Here is a 27950-nt window from a genome sequence, read left to right as displayed (position 1 = left end):
GTCCCAGGTTGCGCTTGTAAATAGCCAGCTGGTCTGCCTCTTGCCAGCTGGGATTCTTAACCAAGTTATGTATTTGAAATACTTGTTTCTCAGTGGTTTGTTTCATTGTCCCCGAAAACTGCTAAAGGAGAAAGGATAATTAAGTGTGAATAGCCAACAGCAAAGTACAGTAAAGGCAAATCGTTCTCTTTTTGTATGTAGCGCAGAATTAAACTATGCGCAGCAAGTAAGTTCAAAGCTTTGCAGCTTGTGAAGTAAAATGTTTCTCTGTTACTTACTCCCTTTCCTTTTTGTATTTCAGGATCTCCAAGTGAAAATGTTCCAGTAACAGTTAATGGTTTTGTAGACTTTGACAAATATTTGCTTCCTTCACCTCGCGAAACCACTGAGATTGAAGCAGAATGGATGTCGTCCACTCTTTCAACTGTCCCTGAACATGCTTCATTTCCTGTTGTTCCGCCACCTCCTCTGTACTCAGAACCTGAAGAGTCTTCATCAAATAAACTCCATCACAAGACAGTGCCTGCTGTTGAAGCAAAGAAGAAAGAACCGCCCTTCACTCCGCAAGTTCTTCCTCACGAGAACAGTCATGCAGGATTTACTGATGTTCCACCTCCATTATTAGGAACAGAGGCCACATTGAAGACGCAGGACGTTAAAGAGAAAGATCATGATTCAGGGTTCGATCAGAGCCCTGAGATCCTTACTAGAACTCCTGCAGTGGACCTGTCGGAAGATGCTCCTTTACAAAACTGGGAGGACCCTGATTCTGGGTCCGGTTTAGATGTCATTAGTACAATTCCACCACCCGTGGACTTTGCAACAACACGCCCTATCACCCCTCCCTGTCAGTTTGCTAATCCTACGGTGGCACCCCCTGTGGGGTTTGTTGAAGAGCAGGAGCCTGAACAGGTAAAACCAAGGAAGAAGCTGAATATCAGTGAAGCTTTGTTTCCATGGATGAACGAACCTCAGGCGCCTTTAAATGCTACAGTACCGCTGGCGGTATCTGACGGCTTAGGCAAGGTTCCAGAGCTTGAAATGGTCAACAGAGAAGACAAGGTTCAGTTTGATGAGAATGGTCAGGGGATTTCCAACAGGCAAGACTGTTGTGAGACAACAACACCAGCAGGGTCAGGGACTGTGGTTGAAATCAGAAATAGTTCAGTAGCGCAGAAAGAAGAAAATCCGATAATCGAGGAACCTCCTGAACCAGAATTCGTGACTGAACCAAGAGTGGAGTCAAAAGGTGGCGTCAATGAAGCTCCACGAATGGAATTACCGAGAAGTTTATCCATTGAGGGGAGCAAAGGATCTGTTGTAGCACCAAAAGTGGACATAAAAGATTCGAATGAAACAAATCAAGTCACAGTTGTAAGTGATAAATCCAAGGAAAAGGAACAGTTTGGATCGCAGCAAGGTTTCGAGGTGATTGCAAAGCCAGTGAAACCAAAACCAAAACCCAAACCAGTCAAACTTGTCAAAGAAGCAGAAGTTGAAATTGAGGCAAACGTTAGTGTCCATCAAGCTGCTCCTTCATCAGTTAATCTGTTCACTGAAGTTGCACGACCAGAACCACAGGTTGAAGCTGTAAAACTGGAACGACAAGTTAAACCTGAAATACCAGAAAAACGGGCAAGGCCAGTTGAGATTGTAAAAGAACCGGAAATTAAAGTTGAGGCACATACACCATCACCCTTTATTGTTCCTATAGACAGTACCAGGTCAGAACCACAGGTTGAGGTTATGAGACAGGATCCACTCGTTAAACCAGAAAAACCAGAAACACAAGCTAAGCCAGTAGAACCAGAAGCTGAAATTGATGACCAGGATCATGTACCGTCGTCGATTAATCCAGTTGTAGAACAAGCAGTTGAAGCAGTCAAACCTGTAAAACCTGATGCGGTTACACCTGATCAAGGAACAGAAGTAAAAGATGAGACGCGTGCGCCCTCGTCATTTATTCCATCTGTAAACGGTGCAAGACCGGAACAACAGGTTTTGCCTTCAAAACCAGAACCGCTAGTTAAGCCTGAACAACCGGAAACAAGAGTAGAGCCAGTCGCTTTTGTCAAAGAGACAGAAGTTGAAGTTGAGCCCAAAGTTGATGTCCAGCCATTTAATCCATCCATAGAAGTTGCAAAAGTAGAACCACAGGAAAATCCTGTTAAACCGGTACTGCAAGTTAAACCTGAAAAACCAGAACCGCTAGTTAAACCTGAACAACCGGAAACAAGAGTCAAGCCAGTCGCTTTTGTCGAAGAGACAGAAGTTGAAGTTGAGCCCAAAGTTGATGTCCAGCCATTTAATCCATCCATAGAAGTTGCAAAAGTAGAACCACAGTTTAATCCTGTTAAACAAGTGCTGCAAGTTAAACCTGAAAAACCAGAACCGCTAGTTAAACCTGAACAACCGGAAACAAGAGTCAAGCCAGTTGCGTTTGTCAAAGAGAAAGGAGTTGAAGTTGAGCCCAAAGTTGATGTTGCAAAAGTAGAACCACAATTTAATTCTGTTAAACCAGTGCTGCAAGTTAAACCTGAAAAACCAGAAAAGCTACAGTCACGTGCTGACGAAAACGTTGTAATTCCGCTTGTAAAACCTAAAGAAGAAGAGAATGTAAACATGCTTGAAGTGGAGCAATCTGGACCTTCATGGGACATGTATGAGGTGAAATCGGAGATTAATGCACCTCTTGAGGACACAGGTGTGACGATTATCAATGTAGGAGAAGATGTTGTTGTGGAAACCCCAGTTACTCCAGAAACAAAGCCTGCACGCTTATCAAATGACAGGTTAAGGGATTTGGAAGAGAGGCTTCAGGAGTTAGATAAGGACACTGTACCTAGCTCAAAACCAGAAAAATCAGATACCAATACAACTAAGAAGCCCTATCTAGAAAAACCTACAGTTCAAAGTAAAGATCCCTTTGCTGAGGACGTTATTGTGGCTAAGACGAAACAAGTTGAGTCCTCAAGTTATGGTCAATTTGATGAGTTATTGAAGTTGAACAGCGAAGACGAACCAGTGAAACATGCTACAAGCGTGACAAACAAAGACAAGAACACAGATGCTGTTGTGGAGAAACAGAATGCTCATCCTGAGGGTTCTAAACCGCGCACAGATGCTGACGCCGAGTTGCGTTTGGATCTATCATCTTTACAGCAAACCTCTGAACCTCCCCGTCCGCCCTCTTCAACACCACCCGACACAACACCACGGTCATCTATTTTACCTTCCCCTAGAGAATTACTCAGTGACAGATCGACGGAGTCTGGGATCTCGCTCACTGATGAAAGTAGGATTCCATCTGATTCCGTGGAGCCACATGGAGACAAGGAAACTGCAGCTGTGAACAATGCCAGTGTGGCTATTAAACCTCAGCCTAGAGAGAAGCCCACAGATGTGTTTGCAAAACTTCAGCGACCACTGAGCATGCCATCAGGAATCTTCAGAGATTTCAAAAGCGAGGCAGTTCCAGAGAAACGGCCATCAGTGACGGATTCAGATTCAAGAAAGTCTAGTTGGTCAGATTCTACGGGTGTATCGTCGTCCTCTTTGCCTTCGTCTCCCATCGAGAGTGGCATCACAACAGAGCCAGTAGAGCTTCCTAAGCCTCCTCCGTTTACCGTTCCACCTCTCAGGCGTTACTCTGATCTAGCATCTGATCTGAGCTTTGTTTCTTCAGCAGCTAAGGTCGCGGAGAAAACAAACGAATCTGAAATCAAAGCAGACGTTCCTCCAAAACCAGCTAATTTGGCGTTGAAGAGAAGTGCAGCCTCTGTTGTTGAGCGGCCACGCAGTTGGATGGGACCAGAGACCAACAACAACAAGAGATCATCGCCAGTGTGGTCATCGGCGGCCTTCAAACCAGTCTCATTTGACTCACAAGGAGGGAAAGTTGCGCGGCCGGTTACCTTTGATGCCAAGTCGTTTACCGGGTCATCTGGAGGTGCGACTGCTGCATCTACAGGAAATACAACTGCTGTGAAGACGCTTTCCGACACAGAAAGAAAGAGCTCACCTAATGAGCTTGAGAAGTCATCAAACAACGCTCCATTGCTCGCAGAAAAGCCTTCAGGGAGTTTAACCGGGAAACCCAGAGTCCCTGTGGTTTCACCTTTAGTCAAAGAAGAAGCGTCGTCCTCACAAAAACCAGCATCAACCGATACAAACAGTAATCCGTTGTTGAAGAAAACAGAGCCTCGTGAAACGAAATACGAAATCGTCTACTCTAACAATTCCTCTGAATCTAAAGGAGCTTCCAAAGATCACCAAGGGAAATCTGGCTTTGGCACTCATGGGCCTTCGAAGGACGTTAGCAGCTCTGCTTCAATTCGTGAGCAGATTATGCGTGATGCGACTGGAGGCAACAGGCTCAATCGACCTAGGCCCCAGTCTGGTATTGTAGGTGGAGCAAGCTGGGCAGACGTAAAGAAACTTGCTGCACTCCAGGCATCTGGGGTAAAGACTGAAGATGCATCACGGGCTCACACTAATAAGCACCGAGCAGATGTGCCGAGCAAACCGGATGTGCCTCATCCTGCTGCTAAACCACCGCAGCTGGTAAAGACAGTGGACAGTAAGCCAGAAGTATTGAAAAGTGCTGAGAGTAAGCCACAGGCAGGAAGCATACCTGATGTTAAGACAGATCCGGTTAACACAGCGGACATCAAACCACAGCCAGTGAAACCAGCTGACGATAAACAGCCTATGAAGGCAACCGACAGTAAGCCAAAGGCAGTGAAACCAGCTGACGTTAAGCCACAGCCCACAAAGGTGGCCAACAGTAAGCCAAAGGCAGTGAAACCAACTGACATTAAGCCACAGCCAGTGACGGCAGCAGACTCCGCACCTCTCCCCACAATTGTCATGAGAGCTAAGAAAGGGAGTCAGGACCCTGCCAAGCGACATTCCATGCCGGCTTACATAATCGAAGGAGCTGATCGCAAAGCAACACCCATGGCACATACCAGTGGAGGAGGGCAGGTATGGGTCTGTCACTTGTTAGTAAAAATAGTCATTAAGGAAGAGGATGTTGGGGAGTGGGGAGAGGAGGGTGAGTCTGTCACTGATTTGTAATGATAGTTTTTAAGTGACAGCATATGTGGGAAGGGGGGGGGGGGGGGTCTGAGGTAGATGGTGATCCTCTTTAGGGTGGTTATTCCACCATGGACTGTTAAAACCTGTGATACGAAAATTAAGTATAACACAAGTAATGTTAAGGCCCCAGCAGAATAATACACTGTAATCTTAGTTGGATACGAGAAAGAGTTACATTGCCCACTGACGGACGTCTTACTTCCGACAGCCAAACAAGCACCAGATTCGCCCAGAGCGAAAACGTTTGGGTGACAGCACAGGGAGTCCACAAAAGTTGACAAAAAGAAATAAATTAATAAATTATTGACTTACGTTGTTCGTTTCTTGTGGTTTTCTATAGTGCTCATTTGCATAAAATTTACGCGACAGCACTAATGTCGTGTACTGAGTTGTGCGCGAGCTGATCTCCATCTGAGCTTTGCTGACTTTACTATATAAATATTGACAAGGGAGGCAACTTTTTCGCGAAACAATTTGAACACACTCAGCAAAATAGCTTTGAACGTTCGACTTGTTCCCTCTTTGCAACCAAATTCGTATCAAACGAAAGCTGGATGATTTTGGAACACACTTACCTGTCAAAATCCCAAGAAGAAACAATTTTGAGCCAGCATTTTAGCTCTCTTTTCGCTGTTTTGCTTGGTGAAGGTTTTTGCAACAGCTGCGACCAGTTACCTTGGCGCAGACGTCACAGATTTACGCGCCATCTCGAGCGAAATGTCGCCTCTCCCTACCTCGCAAAGATGTTTTTGCGCGACAGCCATGGACAGTCATCGCTCCCTGTTTAGTCACAAATTGAGCGGGGCCGGAAATAAATTTCAGCCAACTCGTCGCGCAAATCTAAATTCTGTAAATAAAACCAAAGTAGAATTTCAGTTCGCGCAATTTGTGACTAAACAGGGAGCGGTGACTGTCCATGGCTGTCGCGCAAAAACATCTTTGCGAGGTAGGGAGAGGCGACATTTCGCTCGAGATGGCGCGTAAATCTGTGACGTCTGCGCCAAGGTAACTGGCCGCAGCTGTGGCAAAAAACTTCACCGAGCAAAACAGCGAAAGGGGAGCTAAAGCTGGCTCAAAATTGTTTCTTCTTGGGATTCTGACAGGTAAGTGTGTTTCAAAATCATCCAGCTTTCGTTTGATATGAATTTGGTTGCAAAGAGGCGAACAAGTCGAACGTTCAAAGCTATTTTGCTGAGTGTGTTCAAATTGTTTCGCGAAAAAGTTGCCTCCCTTGTCAATATTTATATAGTAAAGTCAGCAAAGCTCAGATGGAGATCAGCTCGCGCACAACTCAGTACACGACATTAGTGCTGTCGCGTAAATTTTATGCAAATGAGCGCTATAGAAAACCACAAGAAACGAACAACGTAAGTCAATAATTTATTAATTTATTTCTTTTTGTCATCTTTTGTGGACTCCCTTTGGTGACAGGGACGGGTTACTGGGGCCAAAGCAAATCCAGAGCTTGGCCAGGGATAGACATGAGTTAGAGTAGAGAAAGCTTGTGGCCACCTGCTCTGACACACAGCCTGATTGACTTTTTAATTGCTGACTCTTGATTAAATTGTTTTTTGCTCATTTCATTTATAAAATGGCTATTTTTTCAAGTTACAATCCATTTTCATCGTAAAACAGGTGAAGTAATGTGCAACAAAATTAAACCATTGTTTTGGGGTTCCCGTCGATTCCAGTATGGCTAAAAATAGATGATTTAGCTGTTTAACTCTATCACGTATTTCGATCGTAGATTCTGGGTCAAACTTGTTGGAAATTTTTCCTTCACGGAATTTTGTTTTTCTTTTGTAGTTTCGTTTTATCACGAAGGAAATCAAGACGGACACAACGGTGGTGCCACAGGGTGTGGTGGCCGCCATGAAAGCGTTAAGAGAGAAAAAAGGAACTACAGAAGGTAATTATTGGCTTGTGCTAAACGTTTGTTCGCGGGCCAGTGGGGCTCTCAGTGGAGGCTCGGTGGTATAGTGGTTAGCGCGTCGGACGGTCGGAGGGGTAGTAGTTCGAGGCCAGGTTGATCTCTTTATTGCTGTGTTGTTTCCTTAGACACAAACTTTGCTCCACGTTTTCTCTCTTCACCCAGGTGTATAAATGGGTACCGGCGACATACTGCTGGGGGTGACCCTTTGATGGACTAGCATCCCATCCAGGGGGGAGTAGCAATACTCCTAGTTGCTTCATACTTCAAAAACTACCCTTTACGCAACGCTTAGAAGGACTCGCAGGGTTGGCTGAAAGAAAAAAAAAAGTGGAGCAATGAACAAACACTAAAACCAATGGATAAGGGGGTTAGTTTCGGGGCGATCTGCACCGTTTGCAACGTCTTACATGATTGGTCGAGAGGACAAAAGAATGAACAACAGAAAAATGTTCCCAGCCCTAAAAAGCAATGCAGCTGCAGGTTTTAAGGGTCCAGTGAAAATAGAGCTTTTGAAGACTGCAGCCGGGTCTACTGTTAGTTTCGGAAAAAAAAAAAAAAAAAAAAAAAAAAAAAGAAGAACTGCGGTGCTGCATCGGTGGGGAGTGGGGGAAACGATTGTTTGGTGTTATCAACGGAGATGAGTGGGCAGGGTAATTTGGCCACCGTAAAAAGATTCGAGTGGTGACTTTTCGAGCGTTAGTCGTTCGTCAGAGCGAATTGGTGGACTCCAGCCCTGAAACACTGAGCTGCATGATACACAGATCCAACGAAATTAGAAATTCTAAAGACCTGCGTACTATGTTTTGTTGTTGTTGTTGTTGTTGTTGTTTTGTTTTGTTTGCGCTGCATAGCGTGAAAAAGAGAGAACGAAGTCAGGAATAGCATACCACTCGAAAAGTGTATTCATAACAAGTATATGTATTTATACCTTATAATGAGAGCATATTTGAGAAAGGACGCGCCGGGCTTCTGCGTTATTTTCATTAGCATTAACCAATGCCCTTAGAATTATCACAAGTCCATTTTAAAAAAATAAAATAAATAATAAATAAATGGGAATTTCAGTGAAACATCCACAGAGTAGCTACTCGTGCACTGTTTCCAGGCCGAATTGGAATTTGGAAATGTTGGTTTTTGTGGATGGAGGAAAATCTGAGAACCTGTAGAAAAACCCTCGGAGCAGGGACGAGAACCAACGACAAACTCAGCCCAAATATGGCGTCGACTCCGGGAATCGAACCCGAGCCACAATGGTGGGAGGCAAGTGCCCTCACCACTGCGTCGTTTCTACTCCCCCTAATATACTAAAATTTATTTCAGTTAATGTTAAAAAGCAGTTTACTAAATATTAGATAAACAAAACAGAGTAACAATGGGCTACAATCCTATTTTAATGTGATAAAGAACTTACTTAGTTCGATATTATAATGAATATTAAGAGCTCAAGAGAAATCTTTTATTTGCCAGGAGACTGAAGAAAAACGCCCTCGGGTGTGACGATGTAAGTGCTTGTAAAAAGTCAATTTCCCTTTTGCCTTTCAAGTGCCTAAATAGTTTGTGTTCAATAAGCTGTTGCTTTGTCAACATTTAACCTTAAACTGTAATTTTTGCACCTGTACATCTTAAATTTATTTGTTGCGTATGTTCTCTTAGAACGCCTTTCTGACGAGCTATTAACTCTAACCAGTCTTAACGCCGTTGTGTTTTTTGGTTTTCTGATGACTGTCGTTAAAACAAAACAAAATTAATACATCTTCAATCGAAGTGCATGTAAGCAATGCAATGATCCAATCAGAAACAGCGAAACATGTAACCGGTGCCAAGCTCGGGAAAATATGCAACCGGTGCCAAGCGCGGGAAAACATGTAACCGGTGCCAAGCGCGGGAAAATATGCAACCGGTGCCAAGCACGGGAAAACAGGCAACCGGTGCCAAGCGCGGGAAAAACATGCAACCGGTGTCAAGTGCGGGAACACGTGTTAAAGATGACAAGCGCGGGGAAATATGCCCAAGCGCCGGAAAGATGTGTAACCGGTGCCAAGCGCGGGAAGACGTTAAACTGGTGCCAAGCGCGGGAAAACAAGCAACCGGTCCCGCAGCTGTCCGAAGAGAAACAGAAAACCGTCTGAAAGAAACGTCAGGAATTCGATTGGTCGAAAAAAAGGAGCATGTTTTTTGATTGACAGGAACATGTTTCACGAGTCTTTGAACCAATCATAAAGCTTGAAATCGAACATCGACAGTCAAACGAAAACCATTACACCCGTAACAACTTTCTAATCAACTAACCAGCTAACTAATCAACTAACCAGCTTGAGTATCGGTAAGATGTTTACCCACTAAATGGTTAATATCGTGCGTGGCTCTGATTTCAGTAAAATAAAATGTTGACAAATAATGTTAAAAGCCGGAGATTATGCTTGAGAATTGTTCGTTTTTGTTTTTAAAACTCAGTAGTAATTTGACTGTTGTTGATTTGTTGCAGGTGACAAGCTTGGTGAAGTGGATCTTGAACACACCCAGTGGGTCTAAAAATATAGCATTATCACTAGTTTATTAAATAAACAACCAAATGTATTCAACATATATACACAGCAATTTAGGTTAGTACAAAGTATTTCTTGCATTGAGTATTCAAAAGAAAATTGTAGAGCAAAAAAGTCTTGATGCGCTTTCGCACGACAAACTGAAACATTACTTGAGTTGGCAGATTCATGTTCTCAGTCAACAAACCTCCGCTAAATTGAGATTGTTTAAATCCCAGTTTGATGACAACTGATTCTGTTTTCTTAACCTTCTAGCTGACATTCTCTTCCTTGCTTACTGCCAATTAAACGCCCTACGTTAAAGAGTTATTGTACACTTTTGATGAAGGTTAAGTTAGCGTTTTTCTTGAGCCAAACACGCCCCTAATGCAGTTGCCGTAAAATCACCAGAACAGTGCTTTGGTTGAAAGTGACCTTTTCTTTCATTTGAAATTAACGCCCAGGGCACACGGGGATACAAGTACTCGGGCTGTTTTTCAGCGACGGGTCCCGGCAACATAATGAAGACTACTTCTATTCCTTTTCAAGCCGTTTGCTTACACGTTTGACGGAAGCGAGAGGGAGGGGTGGATTGGGCAATTTTTTCCTGCGCAAACTTTTTTTGTGGCCAAACGCTTTGTATGAATTTTGTCAAAAGGTTGTAAGATATATTTCTTTGCTTTTTTACGCTATGCATGATTTTATTTTTTCTTTTACAAAAGCCTTGCAGGAATGTTTGTATTTGCCCACACCCTCCCCTCCGAAGTAAAATGGTCCGTCTGTCGTGCGAAGGCGCTGGATGAAGGCACAATTCACGTCGCAAATTTACGTAATACTGAGGTGTAATTAATCAGTGACTGTAATTTTTGAAAATGAAAGGTGTAAATACAAATCATTGCAAATTCAGCTGGATATAATTTAGTTTTGAGCTAAAAAAATATTTAATGTTATTTTCAAAGCTGAAAATGGTGTTATTTGAATAAGGATAGCCACATGTCCGTAGATACATACAGCTTCTCTAAAGCAAACAAATTCAAAGACTGTTGATTTCTTGTGAAAGTTTACAGTTTATATTTAATTTGGCAGTGTCAATTAACTTGTAAATGGAATTTGGGTTGAGGGAACGTTGTATGGCATTTATCACATTGTGGCAATGTAACAGTATTTTGTATGAAATGAAATTGCGATGAATTTATAGGTACTTAGGTAAATACAAATAGTTCTTTTGTTGATACATTTAAATCATTGAAAGTCCTGGCAAGTCTTGCATGTTCTATGAAAGTTAAATTACACTAGTGTAACGCTAATCCAATTTTCATTAATTTTATAAATTGAGCAATAATGTTTGTGATTAATTTTTCTACCTGTAAAATTAACCGATACAAATAATTATTTTGTGCTATTAGAAAAAGAAACTGGTATAAAGAGCTGTTGAATCTTTTCTACTGAAATCAAATTTTTGTTCATCGAGTTGTGTTCTGGCCTTCTATTCATGGTGCAATGGGTACATTGGATCCCAATACATCCCCCCCCCCCCCCCTGGTATCCAGTGTTTGTACGGTGACCATCCGCTGACTGAGAAGCCCGAAGACTCTGATAAACTCCAATAAATCGCGTTCTTAATTTACGAATTTAAAATTGTCATGCAGTTAAGGCTTTTACAGGACAGATCAAACTTTCTTTGGTGTATTTAGTTTTCCTTCTTCTCCTGTAAAACGAATCTTGTTGGAGACGTCAAGTGTGTGATAGTCGTTCATAACGTTGAAAGCTTTGATTACGATGCGTTTTCCAATTAATTATTATTGACATAGCACATTATACACCATTCATTTCCGTTTTTGTTTTTTTCCAAAATGTTGTTTAAAACCAACTTGCTTTGTGATTGAGTTATCCAAACGAGTTTGGCTACTAAGACGTGTTGCTGAAAATATCTTCCTTGTTTATTATTTACGTGGGAGTTCAATTTAAAAATTCTAATTACAAAAATATTTTACACGACTTGACATATATATTATTCGTTCCTGACGAACGGTTTCTCTGCTACGACATTGTTATTAATTCAGTGCTTCTTTCAGAGCTTTTCACGATCTCTTACTGTTCTTTTCGGTGTTTAAAAAATCGTTCTGTACATAAAATCGAGCAAGCCTTTCAGTCTTTCCTCAAATTCTTACGTGTTACGTAAATTCTTTACTACTGTCACGTGTCTTAATCCCTCTCAAGGGAAAAGCGCTGGGAACAAGGTTGCCCCTATGGGCACGATGAACGCTCTCCTTCCTTTAAATCACGTGTCTTCTGAGTGCAACCACTCTCCATCCTTTTAGTAAAGGTTCTCCGATCTGCTTACCACAAGCCTTCCCCTCAACTGTTAGCAGTCCCTTTCCTGATGAAACAGTGGGCTAATCACTAATGCAAACGAAGACGCTTCTCTCCTTCGCGAATGTCCTCGGTGGGTTCGCTTGCACACCCTCGCTTACTTGGCTTGCGCTATCGAATATCAAGACACGGCTGCCAGCAGTCTCGTTTCTTCCCCTTTGGTCACGTGAACTCGCACATGTGCCCGCAGCCCGCGGGACACCAGACGCGTTTTGAGAACCATTCTTGCATGTGAATAAGATGACCTCCATGTCCACATCCTTGGCACCAGACGTGAGGGCCTTTCACAATCAAGTGGCTACGAAAAACAGAAAAAAGGCCATTGCACTTGGTTGATATGAGGCTTTTATATGTCATGCGCATTACTGCTTGAAACAGTACCACTTTAAAGTAGACTCGGTTAAAACAATTTGCAGCTCACACTTGCGACATTAATATGACGATGATTTTTTCTGACCAACTCATGTTGTTTGCACTCCTCTTCGATTTTTTTAGATATTTCTTTTTGTATTTTTATTTTCTATATTTGCAGTTTTTAACTGCTCAACAAGAAATTTAACGTACCACAAAGAACAAGGCGCCACCAGACTCCGGCATCTTTCACAATACCACCTGGACTTAGTCAGCGGTTTGGAACATCGCCCACACATCGTGTACACAGTTGTAGAGGCCTTAAAATAATAAGTAAACAAAACAGTTAGAATGAAAGATCAGTCTAGTTTGAAGCCCTCTTTTCTTGTTTGGTCTAAGAAGTCCGGGCACAAGAATCACGAGACGCTAAAGAGTTGCGCGCAACTCGGGAACGAAAACGAGTAGAGCTCCGTGCTCCCCATAGTTGTTTGTTGGTTGGTTGGTTTGGTTTTGGTTTTTCGCTCCCTAGGCCTGAGAAATACATTCCTAAACTCGATTTATGGGCGAGTCTAACATTTTTGAGCCCATCTAGAAGGAAGTGTGAGGAGGTCGGAAGCGGTGTCATTACCTGATTTAATGAGCTAACCGCTGGCAAACTGGAAAGTTTAATTATTTCCGTCGCCACGGACCACAACTGAAGTCTGCCAAGTAAATCTGTTGAAAAACAAAATCATCATGTTATCTATCTATAAAGCAAGTTGAAGGAAAAAGAAATCTTGTTTGTTATGTTTGCTTGTTTATTTGTTTGTTCTTCACTCCAGCCGTTATCCCTTTTCTGAAAGGGGGATTCTATAGTGTGACGTAACACTACTTCGGCGAAGTGCTTGTAATTGATTGAAACAAATTTCAAACATTTGACAACCAATCATAAGCGATAGCCAGATCTCGAAGTACTGCATATAAATCAGATGGATTCTTCCCTTGTTATTCAGACGCTACTGTGTCGGAGAAGGTAGTGATAGCAAGCCCGAGAGCCACGTGTAAGTCACAAGGGAACCCGTGTACCTCCTACACGTACGTCGCGGAATACTCGCGCGTGACATTTAACTCTTGTGTCCGGTATGGAGGCTAGTAATCCTTAGTTTAGAGTACAAATCACAGCACTCACCAATGTAAGACATAAGCCACTGTTCTTGCGTTTGCTCATCTATTCTAGCGCGAATTTTATCTCCAAGGACAATCAACGCTGATACACACATTTGCACATCCCCCTGAAGACAAACAAAATTTAATAAACACACAGCTAATTGAATTGACGCTGTTTAAAAAAGAGTTATCAAATTCAAGAAAGAAATCACGAAAGCCATAGTTTATCGGTTCTTCCTAGCTCCATGCTATCTTACTGACAACCACGACACAGCAGGAAAGAACGCTATCTATATCACAGCACACTTTCGGTCTTCAATCTGAAACTACTGTGTACTAAAAACACTCCACGAAGACGTACGTTTCGCTAAAAACAAAAACAAACACAAAAGTGGTAAAATTAACTTAAAAGTTGTTGCTCCTTTATTTCATTGACGTTCCAATCGTTTGGAGAAAGCTACAGACTATAGACAAGGAAATATATCTGAAAAGTTGTTTGACAGTCACTTCACTGAGCTCTGCCTACAAAGATGGCTGGCAAGAACACTTATCAGATAGAGTGAAGAACAATTGGTTCGAAATAGACAGTGTCGTACCTCGTCTGCCAAATGGTGAAGCATTTCCACGACTAGTGACGCGAAATCCCACTCTGGGAGCGGCTGGCAAGGAAATGAGGTATTTTAGGTTTGAAAGTTCCTCATATTAGACAAATGCCGTAAAGTTAAAGAAAGTGACCAAATGTATTAAGATGATCAACTGGACAACTGCAATTTAAAACATTGTTAAAGCGTGGGAGGACACACAAGTGTTGATTGGAGAAGGAAAAAAGGATGGATTTTCTCGCGCTTGGCACTACTTCCATGTTTTTCCGCGCTTAGCACTGGTTGCATGTTTTCCCGCGCTTGGAACCGGTTGCATGTTTTCCCGCGCTTGGTACCGGTTACATGTTTTCCCGCGCTTGGTCCCGTTCACATGTTTTCCCGCGCTCGGTCCCGTTCACATGTTTTCCCGCGCTTGGTACCGGTTACATGTTTTCCCGCGCTTGGTCCCGTTCACATGTTTTCCCGCGCTTGGTACCGGTTACATGTTTTCCTGCGCTTGGCACTGGTTACATGTTTTCCCGCGCTTGGTACCGGTTACATGTTTTCCCGCGCTTGGTACCGGTCACATGTTTTCCCGAGCTTGGTACCGGTCACATGTTTTCCCGCGCTTGGTACCGGTTACATGTTTTCCCGCGCTTGGTCCCGTTCACATGTTTTCCCGCGCTTGGTACCGGTTACATGTTTTCCTGCGCTTGGCACTGGTTACATGTTTTCCCGCGCTTGGTACCGGTTACATGTTTTCCCGCGCTTGGTACCGGTCACATGTTTTCCCGAGCTTGGTACCGGTCACATGTTTTCCCGCGCTTGGTACCGGTTACATGTTTTCCCGCGCTTGGTACCGGTCACATGTTTTCCCGCGCTTGGTACCGGTCACATGTTTTCCCGCGCTTGGTACCGGTTACAGCCGGTTACATGTTTTCCTGCGCTTGGTACCGGTTACATGTTTTCCCGCGCTTGGTACCGGTTGCAGGTTTTCCCGCCCTTGGCTCCGGTTGCATGTTTTCCCGCGCTTGGCACTGGTTGCAGGTTTACCGGCGCTTGGCTCCGGTTGCATGTTTTCCCGCGCTTGGTGCTGGTTGCAGGTTTTCCCGCTCTCGACACTGATTGTGTCTTTCCTCAGGCTTGTGTTATTTGCGTTCACTGTTGTGATTGGCTAAATATGATCACTTTGGTTTGATATTCATGAACAGTAATTAGGAAGCAACAAACAAAAAACAAGCATAGCAGAGACCAGAAACACAGTAGTGGATTTGATGCACTTACTAAAGTTTTGTTTGAGGACGAGTCAATTCCTTGATATTCACCGATGCTTGAATCAACCAGGGACTTGGCGTTGGTGACGCTTAATGATTCAGATTCGATATTGCTGTACATAAAATGAAACAAGTGAAATAAGCCGAAAGAGCTGGTTTACACTGAACTCCGACGCCAATGCAAGATTAAAAGAAGTGCTATAAGCAACCGTTAGTAATACGCTATTTTGTGACTGGGACATCACCATAGCAAACTGAGTTTGGCAACGTGTACGAGCTGATAAGGTGAGTGGAGTGGGAGAAATACGGGAATCCGACGAATAAACTTACTCCAAAGTACTCACGTTTACGACAAACGACAAGAATGACCACGTGACCACGATTATCATACGTTTGCCGTTGGCCGTTTTCTGTTTCTTGGTAAAGTTGAGTAGTTCGCGTTAGCATCAAAGGCAAGAATTATTTTGCACCGAGTCTTCCTATCTATTTACTAATCAGTTCTTTTGAGGAAACGCAAAGACAAATCTGCTGTTAGCCGTAAACACGATCCCAAATCTCTCTATTGTTTTCATTCTCTTTCGAGGCGAATGAACTGCAGGTACTAAAGGACAGATCAGTGGTTGTCTACTTCAGCAAACTGTTAAACAGCAGTGTAAAGTGTATAACTCCACAAACCTGGTGGGTGACTCGGGTCTGTCTGGCTCTTGATCCAGTGAAGGGGAAGTAGGCCTGAACAAAAAATTTAAAAAAAGAAAGAAAGAAAGAGTAAGGAAGACACAAAGATCACGATTTTGTTTGGATAAAATCTCGAGTAAAGATTGTGTTATACTCAATATGAGAATACATCAGATTGGTTTACCTGTCGTCTAGCGCTGCACGGGGCTCAAAAGCTTCCTGAAACACAACCGAGAAATAACTTGATTTTAACCCAAATTAAACTACAAGCATGCCCTTATTTGTCCTAGGGATAGTAAAACTTGCGGACTCACGCTAGATAGTGTCCAGTCCCTTGGTGCGTCTCCGAGAGGGACTGAGTCATCATACGAGAACGGCATGTCATCCTGATCTTCGTTGAACATAAAATCTGTATAAAAAGAAATAAAGCATACGTTTACTGTAAAGCAAACTTCCAAAAACAATTCAGTCTCCTGCTGCAAGTATTCGGTTTGTCCATTCGCTGTTTAATTGGTTAAAAAAAATGAAAAAAAACACAAAGGGCCAGTTATTTAAACAGAGTCTAACTTAGGCCGCGGCTTAAGACAATCAGTTGGCCTCCAAATCTGTTTATAAGTGGCTTATTTTAAGTAGATAAATAGTTTTTTTAGTCTGGGATGCAAGCCTTCTTGTTACCGTCAGCAGCAGACAATGTTTAGATATGATTGTTGGCAAAATTGAAAATGGCTTAGAACGTGGTTTTGTTAGTAGTAGTAAAATCGTTTATTGAAAAAAACACCTCGCAGTCCGGAGACTGAATTACGTGTATAATTTACAAAACAAAATCTATAATTAAATTAATTACAAAGGTCTATGATAATAAAAAACTAATGGAATCAAATCACTCAGAATGACCTTATGTTGAGTAAATATACATACATAAAACATAGTCTAACTTAAAAAACCGTCTACACTGTCTTTTAATAACTGACCCAATATGTCAGCTGGTTTGGTGTAGCTTAGTTCTTCAATGCATCTTTTTATGCCTTTATGTTTGATAAGGTTTAACATGTATTTCCAATAGCTTTCATTACCTCGAACAGTAAGATTCATAAGCTTTGGATTTCCGCCTTCACTGATTGAAGAGGATGCATCATCGTTATCATCTGAAACAAGAGCAAAAATCAACAAACAATGGAATGAAACTCTGACGTGACACACAAAAGTGTGTTATTAAGTGACACGCTTTTCACCTTGTGTTTCTGCTGCTGGCCCAGTGTTTTGTGCTACTGTTGGCTCAGAAGATGATTTCGGATTTGAAGTGACTTGAACGTTACTTTGCGTGCTTGCGACAGCTACAAGATAAAGAAAAGCCAAAAGCTTTGAAACCATTGCCACCAAAAATTGCTACAATCTCAAAGGATAAACAAGTTAGCTGGCTTATTGTTTTACCAGCAGCAGGTTCTGTATTTCCGGTTGTACTCAGGCCCCCACCACTGTCATGACTCCCGGTCACAAAGGCATTCTTTGTACTGGGTGCCAGCGTTGCTGCTGTAGCGCCAGGCCCTCCCGTACTGCTATAAAGAGTTTTTAAAACAGACCACGTCTGCGCATGCTCGTGCATCAACAGCTTAGTAGCAACCTATAGATAGAAAAGAAAATTTTGAGATTACAATGACGAAGGAATTTACAGCTAAACAAAAGCATGTCCTCCAGGTATTAATTTTGTGTTTAAAAATCAGCTCTGTTAAGCCAACACTTTTGACCAGTTACAATTTTGGAAACTCGGCGTACAGTTAGAGAGTATGCCGGGACCATTTTAGTGACTGTTTGGATTGATCGAGGTAAAAGCCTTGTAAATAGTCCGCGGTATTTGAGCGGTTTTCAAGATTCGAGGGCCCATAAACCTGCACAATCAACACATAAGCTAAAGAGCCTTCAATGAGAGTGTAAAAAACAAGACTTCGAACAATCTGTGGTTACTTACGCTACAGTTGTGCTCACAAAGATCAGAATAACTTCGTCCACTCAGCTGATAGCTTTGTGCAAGGATACGGAACCAATCCTCCTTCTGGATGAAAAAAGCAAAAACAATGCCACAAATTGCGTTGTATTGGAAAGTATAATGACAAAAGCAAGAAACTAAAGAACTCCTTTTAAAAAGGAAATCCGCGATTCACTCAAGCCATTTCCTTTGGGTCGGAGAAGAAAAGAAATCCTCCTTGTCATCTTTGCTTTTTCATTACTGTCTTCTTAATTTATTCCAGACCTGCCATTTTTCGGGTACTGTCAAATTGTAAATTCGAACTACAGTGGGTATTGCTGGGTTTTTTCAATCAATTCAGTGTTGAAATTTCAAGTCTATACCAGGGATCTAAATAGGAATTTGCCGTTAACTTGATCCCGTTCCACCATCCTGGTCAGAATCCGCTTTGACATGGTTTGAGTTGTCCAGGATCGTGTTTTTTGGCGTTTTTTTGCTTCAGCCTCTAGACACATCCCTCTTTGAATCTATCCTGACTCTCAGTGAGACCCAGGTCGCTCGTTCTCTTCCACACTCCTCATAAGAGAGCGACCTCAGAATCAGGCAACTTCCATCTCCAGTTTCATGAAATCACGTCAACAAGACACTGGTTAACGTACAGCATCCCTGTACAGGGAGCGATAATGAACTCACCGTCGACTTGGTATTTTGATGAACAACAAGCGAACTCTTGACCTCGCACACATTGTCAGCCATATCTTGAAACTTGCGGTGAGACGCTGTACTATTTTGTGGCATGAGTATGTTATTACCACCTCGACTGTGCAAAAATAAAATGAATACACGCGGATGGTAATTAATCATCTTTATGAAAACAACTGGAGGGCGTCGTGGAAAAGAAATGAAAGTGATCATTTGACCTTGAAATCCAACTTACCCCAAATTAATGCATCAGTCAATTCCAGCTGTGCCCATCCCCCCCCCCCCCCACCCGGGCCAACCCCCGGGAATTAGGATATTTTGAAAATATGCTGGCAAATGCCCCACAGCCGGGACAAAACGTTGTTCAAATACCCCGGTGTAGGGGCTCAAAAATGTTTTGTTTTCTTCCTTTCTCGACTTAATTGCAATAAAATCTAAGGTAGGTCAGGCCAAATTTAGTCCCAGCTAGGTCATGTTTCCCGTATTTAGTGCCAAATAGGTCATTCTGCAGCTCTAGCATCCCATTTGCGTTCTATCTAGACGTATTCTAGAAGAAACTTATTGAATTTGCCGATGAACTGGTCATTAGAAGCGAAAATGTTATAAGGTAAAAAAAGTGAGATGGTCAAATGCCCCGGGGTAATTGGTTAGAAGGCTAATGCCCGACCCCCGGGATGGACAGTGCGGGAAAATGCCCCACTATTGCCCGGGGGGATGGGCACAGCTGGAATTGACTGATGCATTAGTTTTATTTCGACTTGTAGACGTACAGTAGTTAATTTCGTATTTGTTTATTCAATGTATTCAAAACTTCGAAGAATAAGCTCATTACTTTTCCTTTAATTCCAACAACTGAAACAAAGAAGAGTCGATGTTTTCATTGATTGCTTTTTTTGTTAACAAATTATTCCTGCTTTACCTAAGAAGCTTCAGTTTTAAGAAAAACTTCTAAGCTGATTCTAATTTAAGCCTTCAAGCCAAAGAAAAAATACGAGGGCCACAATTGTGGGAGGCGAGTGTTTTCACCACTGCGCCATTCCTGCTCCCCATTGAAAGAGTTTCAAATTTAATAAATGTATTCCTGGCCACTTCCGTAGCTGAACAAGACTTACGGCCTGGTCTGGGTGATATTTTGTACAGAAAGTCTTTTGGGTATCTGGTCACTGCAGGCAAAACTGATATCTCCACTGACATTGATTGACAGGCCAACCCGAGGCGCGTGGTCTGCTGGATGTTGCGCATCACTGAACACGTGCTGATACAGCATGGAGTCCTTTGCGCATGACAAAAATACATACGGGTCTTTGTTTCGGAGTGACTGTCGCCAATGGATGCCTGTCAAAAGATTGATTCACGACTATTAAAAAATATTTCGCTTGAGTTAGATTGTTGTAGATTTTTGTTTTCAATGGCGGGAGTCAGGGCCCATTTACAATACACTGAAGTATTCAATTTTATGGTACAAGCGAAATGGCTGAAATAATTTAACGTTTAAAGGACGCTTTTGCTTGGATTGCCGTTGTAACGGCTGACTCTTTCTAAGTGTAAGTATAATTTCGTGGGTTCACCTCAGAACTCTAACATACACTGCAGAGTTAACTGAATTCTCTTATCCATCATTTGTGTCCTTAGTGCTAGCGGCACAACATTCATTTGTACCCTTTACATTCACATTTGCCACAATTACTACCACAATCACCCACGACTTGCTCCCGTTTGGCCTCGTAGCTCACTCGGTTCAGCATGCAACGGACGATGAAGTCCGGTCGGGGGAGGTCGTGGGTTCGATTCCCGCCGATGTCAAAGATTTTTTCCCTGCCTCGTGCGATCTCCCATTTCCTTACTAGGGCTAACGCTCAGTAGGAATTTCATAAGTTCACTTTAACACTTTAACATACATTGCCGATCGGTTAATCCACTCATCCATCATCTTTGTAAGTGTAAGAAAGGCCATACACCTGTAGAACATATCATTTACAGTATAATTCAGAGTGGAATACAGGTAAATAAGCATTTTAACGTCTCTAACACTACTGTCAGTACCTGTAACAACATCCTTATGTTCACTAAAAGACGCATACGGTATGTAAGGTCTTCTGATGTCCCAGACATGGATATCAAAATCCACAATAAGCGAACAGCTAAAATCGAACAAAAAGTCATCTTGAGACGTTAAGCACCACGTTAATAGAGACATTTAGAATTACGTTTACAGCAAACAGCAAACGGCAAACGGCTGACGGCAGAAATGACCACGTGACCATGTTTACACTACATTTGCCGCTCGCTGTTTTCAGTTTCTCAGTAAAATTGAGTAGTTTTGCGTTGGCATCAAAGGTCAGAATTATTTTGCACTATTCTCACCTGCCCACCAACTTTTTTAAGAAAACATAAACGCCAATCTCACGTTTGGCTTTTATAACTTGTATAATACTGTATAATAGTGATACACTGATTAAATACTAATGCACTGATTGAGCCATGACCTGGAATTTTAACTGAAATTACTTCCGCATTCCGCCTGGAATCGCAGCCATATATTTTATCTAGTGGGACTTCATAGTAGCTTGGTAATTTTACCAAGTTTTTAAAATTATTTCAAATTTATATTGTATAGCATTTATCATTTTCTAAATACAGTAGTAGTACTTTATCTGTAGTGTCTCTAATTAGTTCATGTAGCTAAATAACCCAGACACTAAATAAAGTAATTCATTCATTCATACCTTGCAATCTGGAACTTTCTCTGTGGTCTCCACTTGATTCGACCAACAGGGGATATTGTTTGAATAGTGTTCACAAGAGTGGCTTTCCCATACACGTCCCACACCTAAGTACAACACATCAATACATTTACTAGCGATAAATATAATACAGAGCTGTCAATAAAATCATATCAAATAGATAAAGAAGTTAGTTTCTAAACAAACTGTGGTGCTGCAAAGGTGCGGGTATTTTTGGGAAGACCTTTATTTGGAATTATGCAGTATGCCAGTCAGACATAATTTATGATGTAGATTGACTGCAATGTAAATCTAACCACTGAAAATATTTTTTTTTATTATTGATACAGCAACCCAAGAAGGGGGGGGGGGACTCCCCAAAAAAATGGATAGGGGTGTGCGGCCCGCTTCCCAAAACCCTTACCCTATTTATGACCAAAATCTGCGATTTTCCCTGCCCTATTTATGACCTGACCAAAAATTTGGTACCCTATAAATTTATAACCTGATAGTGTCTGGTCAACTTCAGTTCAAAAAACCATGGAGTCCAGCGTGTGACTGGAGCACGTGACAAGCCGTTGTGGCACGTACACAGTTGCTGTAAACACCATAATGAAGAAGTACCTTCTTCAAAAAAAAAAAAACGAATTCCAGACTAGAGTGCAAAAATTGATACCCCATTTATTACCAAAATGGCGGCTAAATGGCTAAAATTGATACCCTACTTATGACCAAAGCGGCTGAAAAACCATACCCTTTGGTGCCGCACATACCTATACAGCCAATATAAGGGAGTACCCCCCCCCCCCCGCCCCTCTTCTGGGTACAGCGACTGGTTTCTTTTTCTACCAAAATACAACAGCCTTGATCATGATACCTTAACCATTGTGTCTCTGCCAGCAGATGCAACCCAGTTCTTCTCTTCTGGATGCCAGTCAATAGCAAATGTAGGTCCATTGTGCCCCATGTACTGGTTGATTGGAGAGTTGGTCTGTCGACTGTCCCACAACTGCCAACAAGAATCGGACAATAATTCAAAAAAATTAATTTAAGATCAAGAAGTCTTTGACTCACCCAGAAACCTCACCCAGCCTTATCGTATGTTGAATTTAGTTTTATAATTTCGGATTTGCTCTATTTTGTTGGCATGCAATTTCAACAGAAGACATGGCCCCACATTTTTTTCTCATAATTATCTAGCCATTAATCGGGTGAAACTTCAGTATCATTGCCTGTGAAATGATGGCCAAATGAAGAAAATATGTGGGGCAATGGTTTTAGAAGTAAATTGTAGGCTGCCCCATGCAAAACAATGAGGCAAATCTTGAGATGAGGCAGATATGCCCTCAGATATGCAGATATGCAGATATGCCCTCAGTTCTTCAAATGTCAACCAAAAAGACAAAAATGTAACAGCCAAACAATATATTTTTGAAAGTTTACCTCAATATTACCATTCTCGCAAGCTGCTGCAATTGTTTGTCCATCAAATGGATTGAACTGTCAAAGAAACCAAATACCAGTAATTCTTATACCAAAGGTGTTTGATAACCTATTTCAATATGCCAAGAGCCGACAAACATACAACACAAGGTACGCATTAAAGCAAAATTTCTGCAAACCATGTATTCGAACCAACACTGCATGGGAAACAAATGTTTTCCTATCAGGCGATTGACTTCTGGCATGATATCCCTCATTACTTAAAAGATCTTTAGTTAGTACATTTTCTTTTGCCAAAGAAGTAAAACAATATCTGCTGTTTAAACAATACTCTTTGGAATTGCATTAAAACACTTTTAAATTATAATATTATTAAGCATTATAAACTGGGTCTGCTTTCTTTCTTCTCCGTTGCTCCTTTTTTATGAAAATTAACTGTACATAGTTACTAGAGGTTAACTCGAAAACCTTACGGTTCCTTTAGCCTCTAGGCTCCAATTACCTAAACTACTTTTCTTATTATTCTCTTTAATTAACCTGTTATGTATATAACGTCATCCTCTGTAACTAGTTAAAGTGTGAGTTAATAAATGTTGTTGTTGTTGTTGTTAATTTTTATAACACTCATGTCTACATGCAAATATCCTCACTTTTCTCCAAGTATTTCTAGTGGTACTATTTGGGAGAATTTGTTTATTGATCAATGCATGTTATCTTTGGTGATCATTTCCTTTATTCTCGAGTTGAGTTATGTTTGATGAAGTAGTGATTTGTAAGGAGAACAATATATTGATCCCTACTAGGGCTTTATGGGACAGGAAGCATTTACTCAACTAAATGCTTAAAACTGCATTCATTGAAAATTGAACTGCTCTAAAAGAGGCAACTCATTTGAGTAACTATTAAACATAATTTACTTTAATTTAAACTACTGTCAATAAATAATCACAAAAATTTGCATTAAATAATTATTACCTGAACATCTCGGATACTTTCAGATTTCCCATGGAAAGTACAAGCAACATTTTGTTTTCGAAGATCCTGTAGTGGTATCAACAGTGAATAAAAGTTAGTGAGGCATTTTTCAACATTGTCCATCCTAAAGAAAAATATCACAGTTACATTTTCATTAGAACAAAACAAGGAAATATTTGCAAGAGCTAGTTGGACAGAAAATTCATACAAAGTTTTTTTGACGTGAAAAAAATTCATGCAGAACAAACAATGGCCCAACCCCCCACCACAAAAATAAGATGACCCTTCCCTAGTAAGTTATGCAAGCTAATCACCACCATGAATAATGGTGATCTGACAGGTCTGGATAGATTTAATACATGCTTACAAAATATTTCATTGTTCCATCTTGAGATCCACTCAACAAAAGATCTTTCTCGTAAGGATGAAATTGAATCCTGTTGACTGTCCTCTTGTGATCTGTGAATACCATCTCTGCAAGCAAAGAGCAAAATGGTTTGTCACATATTAGTATCTAAAAATCAATGAGAATACCATGTGATCATTGTCTATTTCTTGGTGCATTTCACATTCACTTTACAGGACTCCACTGAGGCCACCATTTTGTGCAATATTTCCCATGATATTCTTGATTTTGTGATTTTTCCTTGTACTGAGACGATTTGTGACATCATCAATTTTTGAAAAAAAAACTTGAAATATATCTGGAACGAGAAAGGATATTCAAAAAACGAAAATGCCATTCTTGTTCCCTTTGAAAGGCCCTTCAAATAGGCATAAATTATTTTCCACTTCATATGCAATTGAAGATATATCTTAGCATAAGAAGGCTTTGTGTCTCTGGCCCCTGAAGTCCATCACCCCAGGCATCTAACTAACATACTGACTGTAAAATAGCATTTTCACAAGTTAAGTTATTTTTAGATTTTCAAATTACCAGTCACAAGCAATAACGTATTGCATCACTGATAGTTAAATGTATAACATGCGACAAATCTTCTTTCAAGTATTCTGATGGCATTTCAAGAGATAAAATACGTGAGTACACTTAAAAATAGACTAGTCAGTTAATGCTAAATGTCTTTGCACACAAAAAAAGAAATCTGGGCACAAATATTATTACCTTGCTTCTGTTTGGTAATTTTATTCAAATTCCAAAGCACAACAGCGCCATTTCCAGCTGCAGTAGCCAGTATATGATCTGCAAAAAGAATCATGATACATCAACCATCACAAATGCTGAATTACCAACATTGCCGCTGGCATGGGTAATTTGCAACTAACTATGAATCAGATCCCTGTGAAAATGACCTGTGAAAATACAATATAGTCAAAAAAGGAATGTCCAGGCTAGACTGATAACTCCACGATACTGTGATGAAGATTTTCCCCTCTCCTTAAAAAACCAGCATTTCCAAATTCCAATTCGATCTGAGGGCCACAGGTTTGTCAGTCACAACAGACTGTTAAGTGTCACCCTTGTTAAACAAAGTTAATTGATTTATCTGTATTAAGCAAGTTAGGCCCAGTTCAGACGCCGAACTTTTCATGAGCCGAACTTAATTCAAATTAAGGGCGGACCAAATCACGAAAATCCCGCTTTTTGATTCAGACGCCGAACTTAATTAGCCGATGTTAATTTACTTGAAGCAAAACCAATCGAAATGTCAGCGTTTTTTTTTCTTTTCTATTTTAATTTATGTTTTTTTTATTTGAAATACGTTATAATAATTTATGCATTAGGTTCGGCTCATGAAAAGTTTGACATCAGAATCAAAGCCGTTCCAAAGCTGAAATTCCTGGCTGAGCCAGGCGGGAAGAACGGCTGAGCTGTTCCAAATTGAAACAGCCGTTCTCAACTGATTCAGATGCCGAACTTTTCATGTACTTACTTCAAGGTATGAGGTTCGGCTCATGAAAAGTTTGGCATCTGAACCGGGCCTTAACTGGAGTGAAATGAAAGGGAAATGATCAAGAAACAGGTAATAACATGATGTCTGAATTATATTAATTTAATGTACCATCTACTGGATGCCACTGGACGTCCGTTATGCAGAAGTTCAAGTTAATTCTTCCTACACGCAGGTTAGTTTTCTCAACAAATTGAGATTCTTCAATACCAATCACCTTGAAAACTAAAACAAACAAAACAGACATGTTATTTTACTTTAATAAGAGGAGTAAAAAGGTACAAAATATATAATACACATGCAGTTACTTAAAGAAGTTTGAATGAGGTTCACCATTTCTACCGGCCACCACAACTTGAGATCCATCTTTTGATGTACTCAAGGAGCTTAGAGCTCCATCGACATTACAGCACATGGTAGAAAAGTTGAAAGACCCTCCACCAACCCCTGAAAAGGGAAAAAGAAATGCACAAACTGATTAAATCAACAGCCGCTACTATTACAATAATTCATACATCAGCTATCTGTTGTAATATTTAGTTAATAATCAAATTTCATAGTATTCTGGCAAACTATTAGCAAAGCTCTTCAAAAGCAGGTATTCTAAAAATATCATGTTCCCAGGTAAAACTGTGGTCACTTTTCATGAATTTCCTCTAAAAGTGGACATTTGCAGGAATGCTCTAGGCCTTCTGATGCAAGGGATAAAAGCGACAAGAAATGTGCCTCTGAAGAATACTTTCATATTCTTACATGTATTCTAAAGTGCTTCAAATGAATTATGGGGAGGCAGTATGGTCGAGCATTTAGGACACCAGACTGGAGGTCTGGAGGTCCCAGGTTCTGAAGTCCCGCTCTGGCCACTAGCTGGAGTTGTTTCTCGGCAACCCCGTGTTTAACTCCTCGGCTGCGCTTGTTAATAGCCAGCAGGTCTGCCTCCTGCCAGTTGGGATTCTTAATCACGTTATGTTTGTTTCTGAGCAGTTTGTTCCATTATCCCTACGTCTTCATTGTACAGTGGAACTTCAACTAAACAAAGTGCCAAGCCGGGACTAGGGAAATTGGTTTGTTACATCAATTAAGGGTTGACTTCCATACATCTTAAAAGGCTGGGCTGGAGAATATCATTCATTATACCAAGGACTTTGTTATATAGAGGTTCGTTAAATCAAGGTTCCACTGTAAGTGTGCACACAGATCAGAGAGTCATAAATCACTGTGGCTAATAATAATAATTAGTATAAATCTACTAGTGTTCTATCATGAATGCCGATCTCTGATTGGCTACGCTACTCGCTATCTATTCTGTGATACATAGTGAGTAGCGGCTTTCAACAAAATGGCGGAGACCTCTTCGCGTTTTCGAAGTGTCTGCAAATAAATTGTTGTTGTTGTTGTTGTTGCTGTTGTTGTTCATTGTGTCTGCGATGAGGAAATAGATAATTTACTTGTTTAGTTTTGAACGACTAGTAGATTTATACTAAAACAATTAGATTATTCGCTCTCGATTTCTATACGTGATAGAAATCTCAAGCTCATAATCTAATTGTTAATTATTATTTCTATTAATGTCCCTTTTACTCCTATACAAATAAACTCGATCGTATCTGTGCAGCCCAGACATGTCCCCAGGTTTTACCCGTGAAGGTCAAAACCATTCTTTGTACAAGTTACAATTTAATAGTACCCTCTTCCAACGATGTCTCCCTAGCAAGCAGACATATCTCAGTTGACGTACAAACATTCATTTACAACTTTAATATAGGCTTAACTTTAATTGTAAAAAGCATAACGAAACCGAAATTCGCTGACTTCCCTGCATGCAGAAACACATCAAGCTGAACAGGTTTGACCTTCTCTATTTTGACTAACTTGAACCACCGATTTTCAACAATTCATTTCTTTATTAATCGTTATAAAGCTCTGATCATCAAGCCTAAATCACCAAGCTCTCATTTCAGAGGGATTTTGCAAAAAAATCACGAAGTCCTTTCCCGGAAAGTAAGCTTTAATAAGCTTATTGACAAAAAAAGAAAAGAAAAGAAAACAGACGGCCCAACAGCTCCGATTCGTTCTCAAACATCACATACAAACTCCAAAAAGATACAAGAAAAGAGCAGAATGAAATAAGCTTACCCCTCTCCTGGATCTTGGCCATTTCTTGAATTTCTTGAGCGGTCGGTCTCTCCACTACCTCCCAGAAGCTCATGGCATCTGCAGCAAGAGAAACCGAAAAGAAAATCTCCTCTGGAACCCAGTCCCCGCACCAACGAATC

General features: G+C 41.1%; 2 protein-coding genes across 5 annotated transcripts in view; one reads left to right on the top strand and one right to left on the bottom strand.

The window, feature by feature from the left end:
* Nucleotides 1-10999, top strand: part of LOC146461692 (uncharacterized) — a 27786-nt gene extending 16787 nt beyond the window's left edge. For 3 of the 4 annotated variants that reach the window (XM_085086623.1, XM_085086620.1, XM_085086621.1), the window contains 3 exons: nucleotides 302-4986; nucleotides 6907-7009; nucleotides 9519-10999. In XM_085086623.1, coding sequence (XP_084942749.1) covers nucleotides 302-4986; nucleotides 6907-7009; nucleotides 9519-9565 — 4835 coding nt within the window. In that variant the 3' untranslated portion in view covers nucleotides 9566-10999. Of the gene's footprint in view, nucleotides 1-301; nucleotides 4987-6906; nucleotides 7010-8500; nucleotides 8535-9518 lie in introns of all 4 variants that reach the window. The other variant, XM_085086622.1, reaches the window with a different exon arrangement.
* On the bottom strand, nucleotides 9571-27950 carry LOC146461691 (GATOR2 complex protein WDR24-like). The gene is made up of 25 exons (XM_085086629.1): nucleotides 27811-27950; nucleotides 26008-26121; nucleotides 25786-25899; nucleotides 24888-24965; nucleotides 24132-24238; nucleotides 23765-23830; nucleotides 22790-22846; nucleotides 22224-22355; nucleotides 21350-21453; nucleotides 20667-20764; nucleotides 19736-19958; nucleotides 18615-18741; nucleotides 17925-18008; nucleotides 17390-17579; nucleotides 17191-17292; nucleotides 17032-17103; nucleotides 16273-16367; nucleotides 16143-16177; nucleotides 15959-16012; nucleotides 15294-15396; nucleotides 14025-14087; nucleotides 13451-13553; nucleotides 12911-12996; nucleotides 12496-12602; nucleotides 9571-12229 (listed from the first exon to the last, which is right to left on the bottom strand). Exons 1-25 carry the CDS (start codon nucleotides 27881-27883, stop codon nucleotides 12094-12096), a joined length of 2523 nt encoding a protein of 840 aa, XP_084942755.1. The 5' UTR covers nucleotides 27884-27950; the 3' UTR covers nucleotides 9571-12093.

The sequence above is a fragment of the Pavona decussata genome, unplaced genomic scaffold (assembly GCF_977016875.1).
Source record: "Pavona decussata unplaced genomic scaffold, jaPavDecu1.1 SCAFFOLD_195, whole genome shotgun sequence".
In the NCBI taxonomy this organism is placed as follows: domain Eukaryota; kingdom Metazoa; phylum Cnidaria; class Anthozoa; order Scleractinia; family Agariciidae; genus Pavona; species Pavona decussata.
Note: the sequence above shows the minus strand (reverse complement) of the source record. Positions and strands in the feature narration are given on the sequence as shown.